This window comes from Hippoglossus stenolepis, chromosome 4 (assembly GCF_022539355.2).
Source record: "Hippoglossus stenolepis isolate QCI-W04-F060 chromosome 4, HSTE1.2, whole genome shotgun sequence".
In the NCBI taxonomy this organism is placed as follows: Eukaryota; Metazoa; Chordata; class Actinopteri; order Pleuronectiformes; family Pleuronectidae; genus Hippoglossus; species Hippoglossus stenolepis.
Window position 1 is genome coordinate 26581728 of NC_061486.1, and position 19441 is coordinate 26601168.

The following is a 19441-nucleotide window of genomic DNA, read 5'->3' on the forward strand; positions in this document are numbered from 1 at the left end:
ATAATGTTTCCATTAACACATCAACGTTTCCTCAGCCAAGCGCAAAAGCTTTCTTAATGTTCTTATATTCTGTTTTCTTTATAAATGTTTTTTATTCACAAACTAGAAATATATAAATATACACAGGTAGATGTCAGAGCCATTTAGTTTGGTTGGAGGACTTCTGTCCTTCTATTTATCATTGCAGATGGACAATGATTGAAATCAATATAAATCGTCACCGTCACTGCACAACTTCTTTAATATGAATTGATTTGATTATATGTAGCCAACACATTTATTACCTTTCAATTACCTTGGCATTCCAGTTTTAACTTGACACAGGACAGTAGACAGCAGCAGTTTGACCAGAATGTCTTTTTGGCTGTTTTGTGATGTTCAAGACTTTAATAGCTTGGATGTCTGGTCACGTAATAAACTTAACACTTAAGTATTTTCCACAGTTTTGCAGGGGCTTATGGGAAGCATTGGGAACAAAACAGATTATAGTGATTTTTAGGAGCAACTACCATTTTATCTTTAGCCAACAAACTCACTATATAGAGGGATTATATATCATGAAGATAAAGGGGGTGTGTTTGACAAGATATAGGACCTGCATTGGAATTCCTTCAAGGTAACAACTAATATGTTGACTCTAATGTTAAGCACCAAGGTGTGTGTGTTATTTTAATCTATTTTTTGTTTAGGAATCACTACTTTATACCTGATTTAACTGTGACAATTGTTGTATATGTGGTTTTTCCTAATTTTTTTTTTATTTTCATTTTTTATTTTCTTTCTTTACCTTCTTTGTGTCAGTTTGTGTTCAGACTAAGCAGCAAAATAATAAACATATTTGGAAAAAAATTGGGTGTAACTCATTAAGTATTTGCAGATCTCTGCAAATTAGCCTCATCTCTAAATCCACCCACCAATCTGCTGCTCGCCTGCAGCTGCAACTCAAACAAACAAACCTCTGCTTGTTTTCTGTTTTGCTACTGAGAGGCTACACAATGGCAAGTGGCAAAATACAGTAGGAGTAATTCAGACAGATGTCTGAACCGCAACCGAGAACAAACAAGATGAGTCAACTGTACAGAGTTGCTTAATACACCATGTATCAGAGTTGTAATATATTTTATGTAACACTCATTAACACAAGTCTTTGTCTGGATTACGTCATCAAACAGCTCCTGATGTGTTGCTAATATCAGACAAGCTTTGGTCAATCACCAGCTCTGAGTTAGCCACACATGGTCACACTTACACTTAGGTCAGAGAAACGTTTGGATTATTTTCTATATCGGTGCTGATGAAATCCTTTTTTTTTTTAAACGGAAACAGTGCTTAAACGGTGCCAAAGTCAATACTTTTTAAAAAATAAAGTACATAACGACATTTTTTAAAGCGTAGGCAATTGGAAGTTTAAATTTATCCTATTATTTGCTAATAATTTAAAGAACACTTAACTTCAATATAAAAATAAAATTAAGTGCAAAACTCTTAATAAATGGATATAACTTTAATTCAGTTTCAGTGCTTAGTACAGCAAAATGCTCCAGCAACAAAGGTTATCAAGAGTTTTCCCCATGTGCTCATCACATAAGCAGTCAAACATGGACCATCCCTCTGCTTTTAAATGTATCTTCACATCGCCAGGTGCTTCATTAAGTTTGTTGTGTTCCTCCCTTTCTTCTTCTTCTCTCTGTTTACGGAGCACAAACAAAAAGGTGCATACCGCAACCAACTCAACAAGCTGGTGCTCCCAGGACCCAGGACCCAGCTCTCGGCTCTCCGCTATCAGCTAATACTTGGACATTTACTAAACAACCTGGTGTTGGATCCTTTCACGTGAAATACAGCCACTCCTTTCACTATCTAGGCAATTATTTTGCTGTCTCGACTGGAGTTTGATAGCTATTAGCTAAAAGGAGGCTAATGTTACGTGCCGCCAGAGCCATGTAGAGAGAGTGTTGCCGCAAGATTAGTGTAATGTAATAAAGCAGGACAATGTTTTAGTACAGAGATCCGGCACCGAGATCTGCTTTGGGATTTGGTGCGACAGGTACCGGCTGTGGAAGAACTGGTGCCTGATTGGCACCGCGTTTAGGTTACATACCCTACTTCTACTTCTACTTCTACGCAACCCTACCTCTCATAATTCTCAGAGGTTTGCTAAACTATTTGATTTTTTCTTCTGAGATGAATATTGTCTTTGAAAATAAACCAAGATCATACTGTGTAGACTATTCAATTTTAATATTATGTATTCAGGGTTAATTGTATTATGATTTATTGTTTACAGGCTGTGGTTACACAGGTATAATTTCTTTTGTAAAACACAGTAATGGCAAACAGTTAAAGTTTATACGGGCATTTGATCAAATCTAAATTCAGCATTGCATCAATGTGCGCCTACAGAAATATAAGCCTGAATCAAATTATTATTTTCATTATAGGTTAATCCAGCCAATAATATTTCATTACTCAATTACGTACTTACTGGGCAAAATATATAGATGTTGGCAACTCTTCAAAAAGCTCAAGGTGAAGTCTTCAAATTAAATAACGACACGAAACAGAGAAAAGTAGCAGATCCTCACTCTGCAGAAGCTGGTACCAACCAGGAAGTGAAAATATGTTTTTGATGAATTACTTTAATGATCAACCTGTTATCATTTGTTTAGGAAATATCTAATTATTCAACGTGTGTGAGTGTGTGTGTGTCATACCGACAGCCTGCGGGGCCAGGATCTGTGTGAAGCCGGCAGAGAAGGTGATGAGGACGACAGGGTATGTGACCCAGGCCAGATACTGCAGGAACACATTGCTGTCCAGACCACCGTACATCCACTTCTGTGCTGTGGGGACACACACACACACACACACACACACACACACACACACACACACACACAGTAAGAGTGTTGCATTTATGTAAAGTGTTGATATATACTGCCTACTACATTACAATTACTGTTATTCACCCTTGAGGAAACATGCACATACTAAACCGATATGCATGCATGCACACATAAACACACACACAAACACACACAGGTCTAAATGTACATCCATGAGTGCTGACATATTACCATTTAAACATTGGACAAATAATGCACTAGCTTTATCTCTCACTTGTTTCTCTAACTTTTTCAATGCTTCTTTTTGCCCTTTGTGTCTAATTCATTATCATTCATTCCATTTAAGAAACTCTTCAGCCACCAAAAGCGACACATTCCTATGTTCCGCAACAATTTGCTATGGTTTTCCCCAGGGTTCAATCCTCAATATCATTTACAAATTCCTTTGGGTGCAGATCATTAACAAATAACCGATTTAATCTGGTGGAAATATTTCCACATCATCTCCAAATAACACAGAATTGGTCGGGCTGTAACTAAAAGGATCTGATGCCCTGCAGGATTATGCAAGTAGTGATCACAATGAAACTTTAAAGGATGAGGTATGTGTCAGGAAAGAACCCATAAAATATTGGTTTGGATCTGGATCAGGGGGTGGATCCAGCAAAAAAAAAAAATCTTTAAATCTTGGTTGATTTCTCAGAGAATAATTCACGGATCTTAATGAAAAATATCTGACATATGTGTGTACAATTTGGTGCAGATCTAAATGAAAATCCAGATCTAGTGAATTTAAAAGTGGTGTCATTCTAGTTGGTTTCAGTTTTCAACCAAACAAATCTAAATATATTTACAGACTGAGTAAATCAGTGACACTTATTTCCATCTACACTACCTCTACTACAACATGACACAGGTATTTGTCAGGTTTCACACTCTCCTCCCTGACTTACTCAGAAACCTAAAAGGTAAAGTTTTAATACATTACAAAGAGAAGACAGAGGCCGGGTTCTGGCATCTTTGCAATTACTCTCCAGTGGATACAGAATGAATTAAAAATAATACAATATTTTTAAGTGGAAGATATTTGTTCTACTTGATTGGACTATTTGGTTAATTTCACTCCGCATCCATTTTCACTTCTTTTTGTAGAGTAATTGTCTCTTTATCATTTTCCATTTCATAATACAAAATTGTAATGTATAATACTTAGGATATGATAAACTGTGATGTACAGTTGTTTGCATGCTTAAAATTATTTTAAAAAACAAAACAGTATGAATGCCTCCTATGGTTTCTTGTATTCTGCTTTTCTGGGTTTTTCAAGGTTTTAACCTCACAAATAAATATCCTGCTTCCCTGTCAGCCAACTAGATCCTTTTTTACCATGCATTTGATACGATGTTGGACTTCCTTCCTGTATATATACTTCTTCCTCCCCTTACTGTCTCTACATTCCTCAACCTGCGCAATAGGTTTCCAAACGAATCCCTCCCTCACTCGCTTCCTCCCTCCCTCACCTTGTAGGCAGATGGCGATGCAGAAGTCCACCACCCAGCTGACCAGGGCCATGAGGAGTCCCAGCAGGATGAGGAAGATCCAGTCCTCCCCGACCCGCGAGATCAGGAACTTCTGACAGCGAACGGTGCAGACTACAGGGATGGCAGGATGACAGGATAACATGTTAGGACTACAAAAAAACATACACTAAAACTACATTACCCAGATATTAGCGCTGAGGCTTGGAAAAGGCAAACAATACTTATTCTTATTGCGAGAAACATTGGCAAATAACAGCAGCTGTTTTTCCATCCAACAGCTTCTGAAACTCAGTCATACAGCAAACTTGTTGTCTGCCCAAAAGTAACCTTAACTGGTGAGTCTTTTTTTTATTTTATTTTTAAATAAATCTCCAATGGTGAGATCTATACTTATCCCAATTTGAATTGCTGTGCATGATAAACATATAAATCACTTATTATTGTTCATAAATGCAAACTACAGGACCTATAAAATAAAGTGTTTCTGCAGATGGGTAGTGAACCTTGCTGACAGACGTGTGGAACAGGGTAAATTAATTAATTATTCACTTTTCACTTTTAAGGACATTTTCATTCACCAAATTTCCAATCAAACAAAACCCTTACTTTCTCACTTACCTTTAACAGACTTTAGTTATACAGATATTAAATATTTTGGGGTTTATTTGACCAGGTTTCTCACTATTAAAAGTTTTCCACCTTTTCTACAGCAAACAAATTCTGATGGGAAACTGACGACAGTGAGGTTTGTGGGTAAGAGCCCTTTATTGGAAAAATGGAAAATTGAATTTTTATCACAACTGTCATTATTGTTAAATTATTTTTGATTGAAACTTGGATGGAAAGTCAGCTAACTGATGTGGAAGCCAGATGCCAGAAAAGTAACATGACCTCAGAAACCAGTACAAACTATGACCAGCAGAGGTTACAATGAAACGCGCTGTTACTTTGTGTTAATATAATATGAAGGTACTGATCTATATTAAGTGCACAGCACATTGCACATTAAGGAACTACAAATTAAAACACAATATATACACACACTAACCAGCGCATGAAGCACAATCAGATCTGCTTTACTCACCTGCGAGCAAGAGGAAACTCATGGCTAATTTACAGAAGAACACTTGGTAAAGACATGCATATACACAATAATTAATTATGACTAATTGATGGGACAAAACATTAAAGGGTAATGGTGGCTCATTACAATCTGCATGCAAACACCATGATTACCTCCACTAAGAAGGTTGTGCTTTCACCCGCATCTGTTTGTTTGCTTGTCCACTGAGGACGTTATGTTGGTGTCTGCATTTATCGGTTTGTTTGTTAGTTAGCAGGATTATGCGAAAACTACTCAACTTGATCACGTTCAGGGTATGACACCACTTCCTTTTTGATTTCATATTTCTACTATTGGGTCATGTGTAGAATTGTTTGGCCGAGGTGGAGGTATGCACTTCTAGTTCACACCGCCTCATGATCACACCAGATTTTTTCTCTCCTCCTCCCCCAACATCCTCCGGGCCTGTCCTCATTTTCTTTCTTTCCTCTGTGGGGTATTTGGTACTTGGGAGCAGTGGGACGCTCCTCACACTAATGACACTAACAACACCCACATACACTTGTGCGTGTTTCCCCTTTTATCCCCTGCATATAGAACCAGCGATTACGTAACACTCAAGACAATTTTTCACATCTTTTACTGACCAATTCTATTTCATTGCACCATAGGGAAAAAAATTGTCAAGATTCAAAGTCTTTAATGTCATCATACTCAAGTACAATGGACTTGTAAGATGCTTCACTCTCCAAGATATATCTATATACAGGTGTAAAAGTAAAAAAAAGTAATATAGTGTGAAACAACAAAAGTAGCAGCAGGAGCAGAAAATAACTATATACAGAAGGTAGAGTAACCATATTTAGTGCAAGTAACCGTATTTAAAGTGTATAAGCCCAAGTATTTTCATGAGTGAGGCCAAGATGGTAAAAGGGGGTATTCTGTTAAAACCAATTTTTCTGGATACTTCTTATTAGACTATTTTGATCTTCATCTGTGGATCTTTTCCCTTAAGTCAAGTAATATGGCCGACATGAAGAGGGCTCACTATCTTGTTTTGTTTCTTCTTCTTCACCAAGCAAACATGCCTCACTCCTGCATTGTATTTTCTCTCTTCCCTGAAAGATGGGTCCGCTCAACAGTTACTACAATGCCCTTCTCAGTTTGCTCTTTCTCATGCAACGCAATCATTCAAAGAAAAATGCACGTAAAAGAAATATTGATATCAACTGCACAGGTGTAATGAATTTTATCTTCGTGTGGTAAATGTGTCCCAGTCCCATTTTTTTTTGCAGAGAACCTGTTTGGTTTAGTTAAAACTAACTCTGAGGCGTTTGTCTAATGAGCAGACTGGCTCCAAAAGATGGCAGCCTTTGTACCTGGGATATTTTGGTTTCATTTCAGGACTGTTGTAGGAAGTGGAAAACTTTATATACAGTCCACGGTACAATATTTGAACATCTGGTCCAATGTTATATCAATAAATTACATATTTATTCTTGTTCTGACTTTATTCTTCTACCAGTGAATGTGAACAGAACATGTGCATCCCAGTCAATCTCTATTCTTTTCAAGATGTAAGTCATCACTTAAGAATCGTCTGTGATCATTTCAGTAATTGTGTTCTTTAGTTGATTTACTAAGTGTGAGAAGGAGACAGCTTCAAAATAGGCCACAAAATCTCAAGACTTAATTTAGTTAATTGTTATTTGGTCATTATTATAGACCACATTCATTAAGTGATGTTTAATGAATATTCTCGTGGTACTACTATCTTTTCAGGCCCACATGAAGCAAAGAATATTAACATTTAAATTTGTGTACAAGCTCCTTTCCTATTGAGGGAAAACTCTAAGTCAGGGGTCTTCAACGTTTTTCAGGCCAAGGACCCCCAAACTGCTGGAAAGATGGAGCAAGGACCCGCTACTATATATATTGTATAAAATTGTGTTTTCATACACAATTTGGAGGACAATGTCCTCCTCTTTGTGCACAGGAGGCTTGGAGGGACAGGTCTAGGCTAGTCTCGTGCTGTGAGTGAACTGGTGCCCAGCTTGAGAGAGCTCCTGTGTGTCGCTGAATGTGTGCATTGCTAACTGAAAGATAACGTCTTCTGCCTCCATTTATCCGTTCGCTACAATATGTTGGATTCATGTTAATGTGTATTTAAAGACATTTCAATTTGTGGAACAAAAATTGTTTGGAAATTTTTTTTTTAATTAAAACAATATTAAGAATTGTCTAATCAACCAAAAATTTCGCGACCCCCCCTGCAGTACCTCCGCGGACCCCCTAGGGGTCGCGGACCCCCTGTTGAAGACCTCTGCTCTAAGTTAATGGACTAAAGGTTGTAGAATATGGTCATGCAGATTACACCATTAATAAGTTTATGACCAATTACCATGCTAATTAGTAACATGTTATTAATGTGTTGCTAATTAGCCTAAAGGTGGAATAGAAAATACCTCTGCGTATGCAAAATCCTTTTAATGCCACATCAAACGTGTGGCTTATATTATAGTGGTTTCTATTCATGTGAGTTCAGGAGTTAATATAATACAAAATAATTAACACAATTTTTAATGTCTTGTAGCTTTAAATCTTATGGGAAGCCAAGGAGTTATTTTGAGGGATAATACATGACAAGTAGGGATGCACGATATATATCGGCCCGATAATGAGAATTTTATATTATTTATCAGAATCAGAAATTATAGCTGATAAAACGTCTGATAAACACAGCGCGGACTGTTTTTGTTGACAATGAAATATTAATTCATCCATATTTGCTTGCACTATATTGTGCTATTTTACCCTCAGGCTATGAACTTCTTTTTAAGAAATGTGAAATTATTATCAGTATCGGCCATGTGAAGCATGTAATTATCAGAAAATCCATATCATGCATCCCTAATGACAAGTATTAATATATCTGACTTTTAAGTATTACTCATCAAAGACCTATGGATTATATTTATGTTTTCATGACTTAATGGATAAATAGTTCAAATGAAATTTGAAAAAAACATCACTGAAACATAAAATCAAGAACAAATGTTAAAGTGGAGGTGAGACTGACGCCTGTGTTTGACTGACAGACAGATACACCCTTAACACGCCAAAACACACACACACACACACACACATTCCCCAATCAACACTTACAGGAGCTGTCGTGCAGACGCGCACACACACACACACACAGAATGATTCGTCTTTGCTTTACATCACTTCGATGTTACGTGACACTACTGAGAAACAGGCTTCGTACATGTGTATATTTAGATTTATATATTTAAGTGTCGAGAGTGTGTGTGTGTGTGTGTGTGTGCGCTTGTGCGTCATCTCACCCACGGGCCGTCTGTGTTCTTGGACCCCTTCTGTCATCCAGACACTAGTCAATGTAAATGAGTGTTGGTGCGTGTGTTTGTGTCTCAGCCATGTTTTTGCGCAGACAGGATTTCTTTGTACTTTTAAGCGTGTGCATGTGAGTGGGACTAGCCGCAAGTGTAATCAACATTTTTGGAGATGTTATTTAGTTTTTTTTGCCAGTGCGCGCGCGCACACACACAGGCAACACACACACAGGCAACACACAGGCAACACACACACAAACACACAGGCAACACACACACACACAGGCAACACACAGGCAACACACACACACACACACACAACTTTATTCTTCGTGGTATGCAATAAGCAGCATGCTAGTTCCCAATAACTCTCATTGCCTTCTGACTAACCCTCTGCACCACTCTCCCCTTCCATCCCTCCCCTCTCTGATCCCATCATCCCTCACTGCCTCTCTCCCCCTTTTTTCTTCCTCTGCACTCTACTCATCCCATTCAACCCTCTGACTTTACCCGTCATCTCCTCCTCTCCCTCTCAGGCCTTATCTGTTGCCCTGCACTCCTTGTTTCTTTAGGCGCTCTCACCCCTTTCTCTCTTTTTCCATCTCCTCATTTCATTCTCGGTCGCCTGCTTGCTCTGTCTCTCCTCAGCAAGAGAAATAATGCCCCCACACCTGTTAAGATTAATTTAGGTTGCCTTGGATACACAGCACATCTACTTTCTTGGCCTGACATTATGAAACAGTGTGTGTGTGTGTGTGTGTGTGTGTGTGTGTGTGTGTGTGTGTTAACATTATGAGCCGTGCATTTTTTAAGACTTTTTTGGACTCAAACTACTGATATCAAATATATAAAGCCGTTAAAGTCTAAATGAGCAATCCAGCCAAACCACTGTTATCCTCCTCTTGCTTGTAACCCAACTCAAAAGGAGTAATGTCAGGACCAAAGGTGTAGTTCAAAGAAAACAGGACTTTCACATTGGAGACCGCTGCTTGAAACCGATAAAGTGAAACCAATAGACAACCGATAGACAACATTGTTGTTGTTTTTTTTTTGTTTTTTTTTAAATCGGTGACCATTCCACAACCATCACCACAGGTTTATTATTGTTACCATGGTGATAAACATTAAGGTAGCTCTTATTTTAACCCAATTTTATCTTATACTACTTTTTGTAAGAATTTTCAAACATGAGACTGCTCCACAACCTTAACTGCATGTTTATTGTTGTTACCATGACAACAACAGTCCAGTATACCTGCTCCCAATACGATAGCCATGGTCCAGATCTTTAATCAAAACATCTGACAGGCAAAAATGGGGGCTAATGTTTTAGCAGCATACTGGGATCTGGGGGATCCTGAGGCAGTCCCACACCAGATAGGATATATAAATCACTCAAGCATGTGCTTGGTCTACCACCTTGGCATCTCCTACCAGTTGTGCACGCCTCGAAATTTGGAGGGAAACCGGGAGGCATCCAACCCAAGGTCAGGTTTTAGATAAAGGGCCAACTAGCAGTACATTGTAGTACACTTGTGGACTTTCATATCTTATTCAGATGCCCCAAACAAAGAGGCAACAACTCCAGCTCTTTTGCGTATTATACCAGTGGCAAGAAGTAAGGACAATGTGATTCAGGAATGCATACCTTACGTGTAACTATCCAATAGGATGCGAGCACCTACATGTAACAGAGAGGGACAGCAATTCCAGCCTTTCATGGATGTGCTGCTAGAATGGGTGACGCAAGTAGAGGGAAATATACTGGGATGCTGTGGAAGACATCTTCAGACTTGGGGGGTGACAATTGCTCATGTTACTCTGTTATCGTTTGTATATTGTTGCACCTTCTGGTCTCCTTGATGCATCAAGTCTGCATTACTATCTTCTGCATAAGACATCAGCTGCTGCCTGAGTTCTCCTTTCACCAGCTTTCAGTAAGCTTCCATCACAATACCAAGACGACCGGAAATTTTACTGTATACTTATCACACATTTTGACTTTTAACAATAAGACAAAAGTTTCTTTGTGACACTGATCAAACTGCACAATATCTTATCATCTCGACAGCAGATGAAACCTACAAACCAATAAGAGGTTAAAAAAGGAAAGTATCAGAAAAACCAAACCAAAAACCAACACATCGGTCTAACTGTACTGTGATTATTCTGAAAATCATGGCAGAAGGTAGGCAGAGTGACACACACACACACAGACACACACCTCTTTGAGAAAAATCACCACGGGTGCACATTCTCTGCCTCCGCTTCCACATAAAACCCAATTATTTAAATCACCCCCTCATTTGTTATGCAAGGTGACAGCTATATATGGGTGTAAAGGGTAAAAGAGCCGACTATTAATGCTTCAATTTTGCACAGTCATGCCAATGAGGCCTGTGCCCATTCTGTGTGTATGTGTCTCCACATTCATTATGTAGCTTCATGCGTAAGTGAAAGATTCAATTAGAAATGCTTGGCTGTGTTTAAGACCACCATCTTAATTACATTAGAATTAATGTAGTTGGGCAAAACTGATCATTCAGCTCTTCTGCTTTTTTAACAGCAACTTTGAAAGATACAGTATGTAAAGTATGAACTATACAGAACAGAATAATGGGATAGGTTTTTCTGTTGGATGTCACAAACTTTGGATTAAAGCAGATGTATCAATATCTTTTATCTGTTTACCTGAGTACCTGTTTAAATATATGGTTTTTGCATTGTAAACAGTCTCTGAATATTACAGTCAGGAGAAGTAGTTTAGATCAGGTGGGAAAAAGTGCAGTCCATCTCCCATTTCACCGTATACACCAAAATTAGCAAGTATACACAGGTTTCCTTAAAGGCGGGTAATACCCGCAAAAAAGTTGATTGACTCTATTGACTATCAAGTTCAGCGTCACTAGTGCACTGAAAACACAAGCCTGGTCAGACCAGCGAGTCTCACAAAGAGTGTAATGATCACTTTGCACAATAAAGACTGAAAGCTTGCTGACGACTGTGGCAACATACAGGGGCTAAAATACCTCAGTACTTTTCAAGCTAGAGATCTCAAGGGCTAAGTCGAACAATACTTTGTCTGTGCAAGGTTACATAAAAAAGTATTATGAATAATAGTTTGTATGACAGATTTCTCTGTTTTGGACTATTAGATTGCAACTGTCTCAAAGTTCAAATGCAAATTGGCTTTTTAAAGTTTACCTAAGTTGAAACATGCAAAAAATCTAATTTGGAATTGACCAAGCCCTGAGTGAGTCCGCTGATCCCAATCAAGGACATGAACAGATTCCGCTCAAACATGTTGCTTTCATACATAAACTGGGAGACTTCTCCATCAACATAAAGCGGTTTTGGTTCCAAAACAAGCATCAAGAATAAGTAAGATAACAAACTGGCCCCTTAAGGCCAAAAAAAACTTAGATGTATGCATCTGTAAATGTTTCTTCTAGTTCGTATTATAACAATCTCCACTCCCTCAGCACGCTCTAAGTGTAGCCACTCCTCCCCGTTCATTAATCCATCCATCCATCCCTCCTCAGCTCCTTCCTTCATGTTGATGTTTTCTCTATGCTAATGAGATGTAAAAGGAGGTGATGTTTATGTAAATGTGCTGTAACGGCGGTCCCAGGCGAGCAGGCAAAGCACCTCGTCTCGCATTCAATCACTCCGTTTGCTCGGCGAGTGACGCTGGTTGTGACTCCCCTCTTATGGCTGCAGTACAATGTCTGCTTAATGAGGCGTAATGGTGTATCCGCACACGCAAACAGGCCGGCACAATCACTAAAGCTATTATGCAAAAGCAGCCTCGCCGTCCCACTTTAATCGCTTCTGAAGACAGTGTGATGTATGTTTAAAGTTTCTTAAAGGAGTAACACTAAAACACACACATACAATAAGATTTTTTTTCCTGACTTTAAAAGAAATGTCATCAGGTGGACTCGTCGGAAAACGAGGTCTCTGTTCTGGGTCACTCAGATGAACAGGGACATCCAACAATAAAATTGTGTGAGGTTGGATTGTGCTGCTTCTGTCTTTTTTTTGTATCTTCACGTTGGAGCCTTACTGCTGAGTGTGTGGTGACATTTTTTCACATTTACATTATCTTCATTCAGTGGAGTTCACTTATGTGGGCAGTTTCTGGTGATTTCTGTTGTATAATGATTGGAGGCTTCTATGATCCTCACCAAAGTTGCAGTCAAACACCGCGAAGGAAATGAAACTTGTGTGATCGGGCTAAAACAAAAAAACACACAGACAAATAAGGCAGAAGCAGGCATTGAAGATGACAATAACAGGCCGTCAACTTAAATGTGGGTGGGTGAGTAAGTTTGTGTGCATGATATTTAAATGCAGAGTGGGGAAACATCTTTCTCCCCTGTGTGTGTGTGTGTGTGTGTGTGTGTGTGTGTGTGTGTGTGTGTGTGTGTGTGTGTGTGTGTGTGTGTGTGTGTGTGTGTGTGTGCCCGATCACACAACAAGTTTCATTTCCTGGATGAAAGGCTGGTGAACCAAATGCCAGGGGACCTGCTGCTAACTCGCTTCACCTCTTCTCTCTCTCTCTCTCATCACCAATCTCATCAGTCTATTTCCTTTTATTTCATCCATCCAATCCCCAGAACATTATCATCAACTCCCCCTGTTTTTATTTCTGTCTCTGAGCTCTTGCTTCCTCTGCACCCTCCTATGTTGAAGTTTTCCTTCTCCTTCAAATTATCCTTCCATTTCCGCTATGCATCTATTTATTTCTCTTCCGCTCTTTCTCTCCATTTTGCACACCCAAAACCCCCACCTCACCCCAACCACCCATCTCTGCTGTTGTCGAGTCAGCACTTACATTCCGCAGTCCTCTGCAGACACCCAAGTGAGCTGATTTACACTTTTATACTTGGGCATAACCATTTTCAAAGCATTTCCATTGCATATACATTTGCTTTTATTTAAAATGACAGCAACACACACACACACACACAGTAGATATATACAGTATATACATACTGTAACATACACATAAGGTTACTAGCAGTGTGTGTATGCATTCACACATGAAAGCAGTGAAATGAGGGAAACACACCATCAATCTTGGGAGAAACAAAAATAATGAAAACTTGCAAGCGAACGCACAACACACAAACACAAACTGCACGCAGCTGCAAAAAAACTACACACGTAAAAGTGTATGTGTGGTCATTGCAAATTGCAACAGTAGGAAGGGAGACATTGATCATCACGTTTGTCTGCAGCTTGCACTGCCTAATCAGAACCATTCATCTCCCCTATCGCTCTCACACATACGCACACATGCACGCACGCACACACACCCACACATGCACACGCGCAGCTAAACTAAGATGTTCAGAGGTTTTTATTACTTTCCATTAGAGCTTGAGGCTAGCTGTAATAAGGCCAGACTGAGGGAGTTAGTCTTCTTTGGCACAGTAACACACAGTGGAATGGGAATATCATGCACACAGATATTTTTCACGTTGGCTGCTGATTAATATGAAGCCACAAGGTGAGTGTGTGTGTGGGAGTATATGGGTATGGGTGGCTGTGTGAGTGTGTGTTTTTGGGCGCTTCTCTCAATCTGCAGGATCATCCGACTTCCTGTTTTTCTGACACACACACACACACACACACACACACACACACACACACACACACACACACACACACACACACACACACACACACACACACACACACACACACACACACACACACACACACACACACACACACACACACACACAATTTAGACAAACCATATGAGTTTTTTTAATTGATGTTGGTATTAATGCATTGAAAAGCAAGAGGGTAAAAGGACTTTTCACAAGCGCGTAATACAGTTGGTGCAACATTTAATGACCACTTATTTAAGATTAATGATGGTGCAGCAGTGCAGCTGTATTAGCTGTAGCAGCATGGCGTGTAAGAGGACTGAGGGGTTGGTAGTTGTAAGGGCAGACTGGGAATGATGCAGACGTTGTTGTTTTTTGTTTGCTTGTTTACCAGAGATAAAGTCCCGGGCTGGGGGTTCCAGAACATACGGGTACCCTGACCCTGGAGGACAAATAGACCACACAATATAGTTAAACACAAGCAGTGTTGCTGAGTGTGTGTGAGTGTCTGCGTGTGGTGATTTTGTTGTCCGAAGTTCTATTTTATCATTGTAAAGAAAAAAAAGTAGAATCACTCTCTATTCTTTTTTCTACATAACATTATTAGTTTGTGATCTGCAAACTTAGCAACGCAACACGAAAACGAACAGTGGCGTACAAGAGAGGGGGAGTAGGAGTGATGGTAGAATGCAGGACCTGAGACGGAGAGGGGTAAGAGTTGGTAGAGCGGTGAGGAGTTAAAGAGAAGGAGGAGGAGGCGACATGGAGGGAGAAAATAAGATGGTGAAGAAGGAATTAAGAGGGGGGGGGAAGAGGAAATAAAAAGACCTGCTTGACTTACAGGTATGATTACATTGCTTATAACATAAACCAATAATGAATTAATCTAATGAGAGCTGCTGAATATTTGTTGTAGGAAAATGACCGTTTGCTGAACCACGCCCAATAATGATGACTGTCCAATCAGAGATCAGGAACTGTGACTATACAGAGTCATAACCCCAAATGAATTTCTTAAATATGAGTCAGATAGGACAAACCGGTCATTATAAACACAATAAGAGAAAAAAGAAAGAAGAGATTATTGTACTTGTTACGATATATTTTTCAACCGGAGGAAATAAAAAAATCTTTTTAAATGACAAATAAAGGAAAGATAAAGTTTTCTCTTCTGTCTGGATACATGTTGGCAAAGTATGGGAAAAAAATATTTGTGTGTAAATGGATTATCACTGGGCTCACTGGTGATTACAGAGTAATAATTCAGAACATGGTGCTCCGAAGGATGGAGAGAGAGGAAGAGAGGGAGAAAGATACACCAACACCCACGCATCAGATTGTACCCAGGAGAGAAGAGCGAGTGGAGGAGGAGGTGATGGATTACAGATGGAGCAGGAAGGGAAGAGAGCTGAGAATTGAAAAGAAACAGAAGAGGGAAAAGAGAGGTCAGAGGAGCGATGAAAGAAGAAGAGGAAGAAGCGGAAAAGATTGGAGAGAGCAGGACGACGAAGTGGAGAAAATGGAAAAGGAGATGAGGAACAGAGGAAAGGGAGAAGAAGGTGAAAAGCAAAACAGAAACAAAAGGGAGACAGAGTAGGAGAAGGTAGAGGAGGACAGATGAGAGAGAGAGATGAAGGAAGGACGGGAGATAAGGGGGGAGGAGGAGAAAATAAAGCAATAACTTGAGAGCACAGAGCAAGATCAACAAGATTGAAATACAAACATAAAAAAGTTGCATAATAACTAAAAAGTAGAATAAGACTTCATTTGTGCCTTTGGAGTTTAACAACCATCGATTTTAGAGTGAGAGGAGCCGCCTATAAAAACCACATGTTGATATCACAATCCAAACACATAAAAATTAATGATGGCATCAATAAAACTTTGACCTGGTTACCGCTGCAGTAAAGACTCACCACACACAGCAGTTATTGATTCATAGATCTGCACAAATTCACCTCAGAATGCATCTTAATTAAGAAGTAAATCTGTTTTACTGTATCTACTGACAGAATATCCAAGGGATTAATCAACATTTCACTTTTAGTAAAACCGCAGCACATAAATACAATGAGTAAAGGAAGTATACACTTTTATTATTGCATTTTATTTCCTTCAACTTTCTTCACCAGTTTATTATACTGCTGGGAGGACAAATAACTCATTCTCCTCCTCTCAACAAGCCGACTGAACCCCTGCTCTCTCCCTCTCTTTACCTTCAAGCTCCTGCATTTTTCAAACTCATCCAGTAGGCAGAGGGAAACTTGACCTGGGTTCAGCATTACTCTTTAAAACTGCTCCCAGCAGATTTAGAACCTTGATGACTTTGGCCAACCTGTGACAACCCTCGGTGACAGTATCTGTCAATAGGGGTAAAAAACGCTTCATCACTGTTACTTTGATAAAATGAATGTGGCTGACACCTACGCAAGTCTTCTGTACTATATCAAAAAAGTCAAAATAAGCTCATTTTGTGATGCCAGTGATCAAATACCAGGTTTTTTTTCGGTACTGGCACCGTTTAGGCACCGGAACTGCTTTATAAGTAGTGATTTAGCACCTGTATCAGAAAAAAAACAACCCTGGTCCACATATGTAACATTAATCTCTCTTCAGTAATAATCTTTAAGGTTACCTGTGATTGATTTGTGCACTGACGTTTTGTATAAACTATGGGAACTTGGTTGCTTTTAAGACATTTGCTGCCTGATTTTTCAAGCTAGTTAAAAAAAAATCATTATTCAGTCAAATCTGAAAAGGCAAACCAGAAACAGTCACAGTCAATGAGACTCACGTTTTCTGAACAAATCATTATAATCAGCCATTAACCTGCTTAGAAATAGAATAAAGGGACTTTAAGTTCTCTGAAGTATTAATTTATAATTCTTAGTTATCAGTATGTCCAAAGGTACGCATCAAAAAGAAATTGTTAATTGTGAATTCAGCAAACAAGTGTTCCATGATGTAACCAAATTCAGTAAAAAACAAAACACGTTTAAGCTTATGTGTTAATATGTGAAAACCTGACATTTAATAAAACATTATCCAAACGAGTTGCATCTGAAATGAATCTGTTTTATTGTATCGGTGTTCAGTGTAAAGTGGGAATAACCACTCTAAATGAGAATACATTTACAAGGGATTATTCAATGTTTCACTTTGAAAAAAAAAAAAACACTTGATTTAAACAGTGTTTCTTCACCAGTTAATTTTACTGCTGGGAGGAGAAATAACACATTGCCAAGATCTAAAGAAATACAGTTAAAAAAAACTTTTTCGAACGAACAAGTTTTTGTGCTCATTTTATATAACATTATCCAAACGAGTAACATCAGTGCATGTTACATCTGACATAAACAAACTTGACAGCAGCAAAACTTACTTGATTGAAGGGTAATTGGCACATAACTATTATAATTAATACATTGATGGGAGGGAGACTTCTGTCTGAGACCCAATTAGAGCGGGTTTGCAGAGTGAGATAAATATTTGACTCAAGATAGAACCCACAAAAACTATGGGATCAGGAGTATCAAAACTAAGAGCATGATTATCTCTTGAACCGAAGTATAAGACACATGTACGTAGAAGTCTCCTTTTTTCCCCCTAAAGTTTGATGCCTGCATGGAAATACATGACATCATCACCATCACCCAGCCAAGCCCTGCATGCCCACTCAAGATGAGTAGGATGAGAGCTTACAAAAAATAAGATCTCTCATGTGAAATAACCAAAACTTTACAAAAAATGCTGCATGTTCCCATAAATTATAAAACCATTTAAATGTAAAGCCTGGACCATGTAAGTCAATCAGTCTGAGACATCCGTTCATTTTTCAAATATGTCCCCCAAAGAAGCTGCAAGGAACAAGTGCATATATATTAAATAGGAAGTGGCCGTCTTAATGCTCCCAGCCAGCAGTGGTATGGATGCCATCTTGGCCTAACCTACTGTCCCTGAAATAATTAAAATCAATATAAGCCAACACTGTGGCTACTGACCACTCTCTCTGCTGACATGCACATCAGGCCACAACCTCTATAGTAAAACCGATGGATAACAGCAGTGCAAGATCTCTCATAAACATCTGCTCAAGTGACAATGAATCAAATATTGATCAGTGGCCCAAGTCCCCTTGGTTACTTGATATATTAAAGAGAAAGCTCCCTGGCGCGCGCGCGCGCGCACGCACGCACGCACGCACGCACGCACACACACACACACCATCAGCAATTTAACAGTGTGTATTTGTGTGTTATTTCCTGGACTGTGAGAGCGTGTAAATGATTTAACAGCATGTGTTCTTATAGAACATGTCCAGGTTAATGTTGCCAACTCACTGCACTACCTGTTGATTTGGTAAATGTGGTCCATGCTGAGATGAAGTGTGCCATACACCATAATGCAATCACAGTCTCTGGTACCTTCACTTTTTGATACTCAAGTGTTAAGCAGTGGCTGCAGGATGACAATATGAAAGTAGCTGATGTTGTACGGGAGCAGTGGGAACATTATAATGCCAGCAGGTACATAACTTCACATTATAGGTGTGTAGTTTGGTCGTTCTGTTCAAGTTGTCCAACAAGCAGACATACGCAGCCTGATGTGCAGCCATAAAAAAACTTTGTGCTACGATGTAAAAAGCTGAAACATTAAGGTGGTTAATCAACCAGAAATTATTTTGATAATGGATTAATCATTTCAGTCATACACTGAATAAAGCAAAACTATCAAACATTAAATCTAAGGATTTTCCATTTTCCATCCCTAAATTGAATACTGGGTTAAGAAAAACAAACTATTTGACGAAACACCTTGGATTTATATTCTAAAAAATATTGGTTATTCAAATGCTACAGCCTGAGCCCTGCTAATCTAAGTCTATACTTATATTTGGCAAATTATCAAAATTAAAAATATACTGAATTAGTAGATCCTTCTTGGGATGTATCCAAGGAAATCCAGAATACTCATTATTTGATGACTCTGATATCGCATTAAATATAAAACCCAA

At 38.9% G+C, this 19441-nt stretch overlaps 1 protein-coding gene across 3 annotated transcripts in view; it reads right to left on the reverse strand.

The window, feature by feature from the left end:
• The window catches only part of LOC118106101 (chloride channel protein 2), a 148419-nt gene that overhangs the window by 73036 nt on the left and 55942 nt on the right, over positions 1 to 19441 (reverse strand). For 2 of the 3 annotated variants that reach the window (XM_047339589.1, XM_035154357.2), the window contains exons 3-5: positions 14819 to 14869; positions 4367 to 4498; positions 2715 to 2843 (exon numbers count right to left, since the gene is read on the reverse strand). In XM_047339589.1, coding sequence (XP_047195545.1) covers positions 2715 to 2843; positions 4367 to 4498; positions 14819 to 14869 — 312 coding nt within the window. The remainder of the gene's footprint in view (positions 1 to 2714; positions 2844 to 4366; positions 4499 to 14818; positions 14870 to 19441) is intronic. The other variant, XM_035154358.2, reaches the window with a different exon arrangement.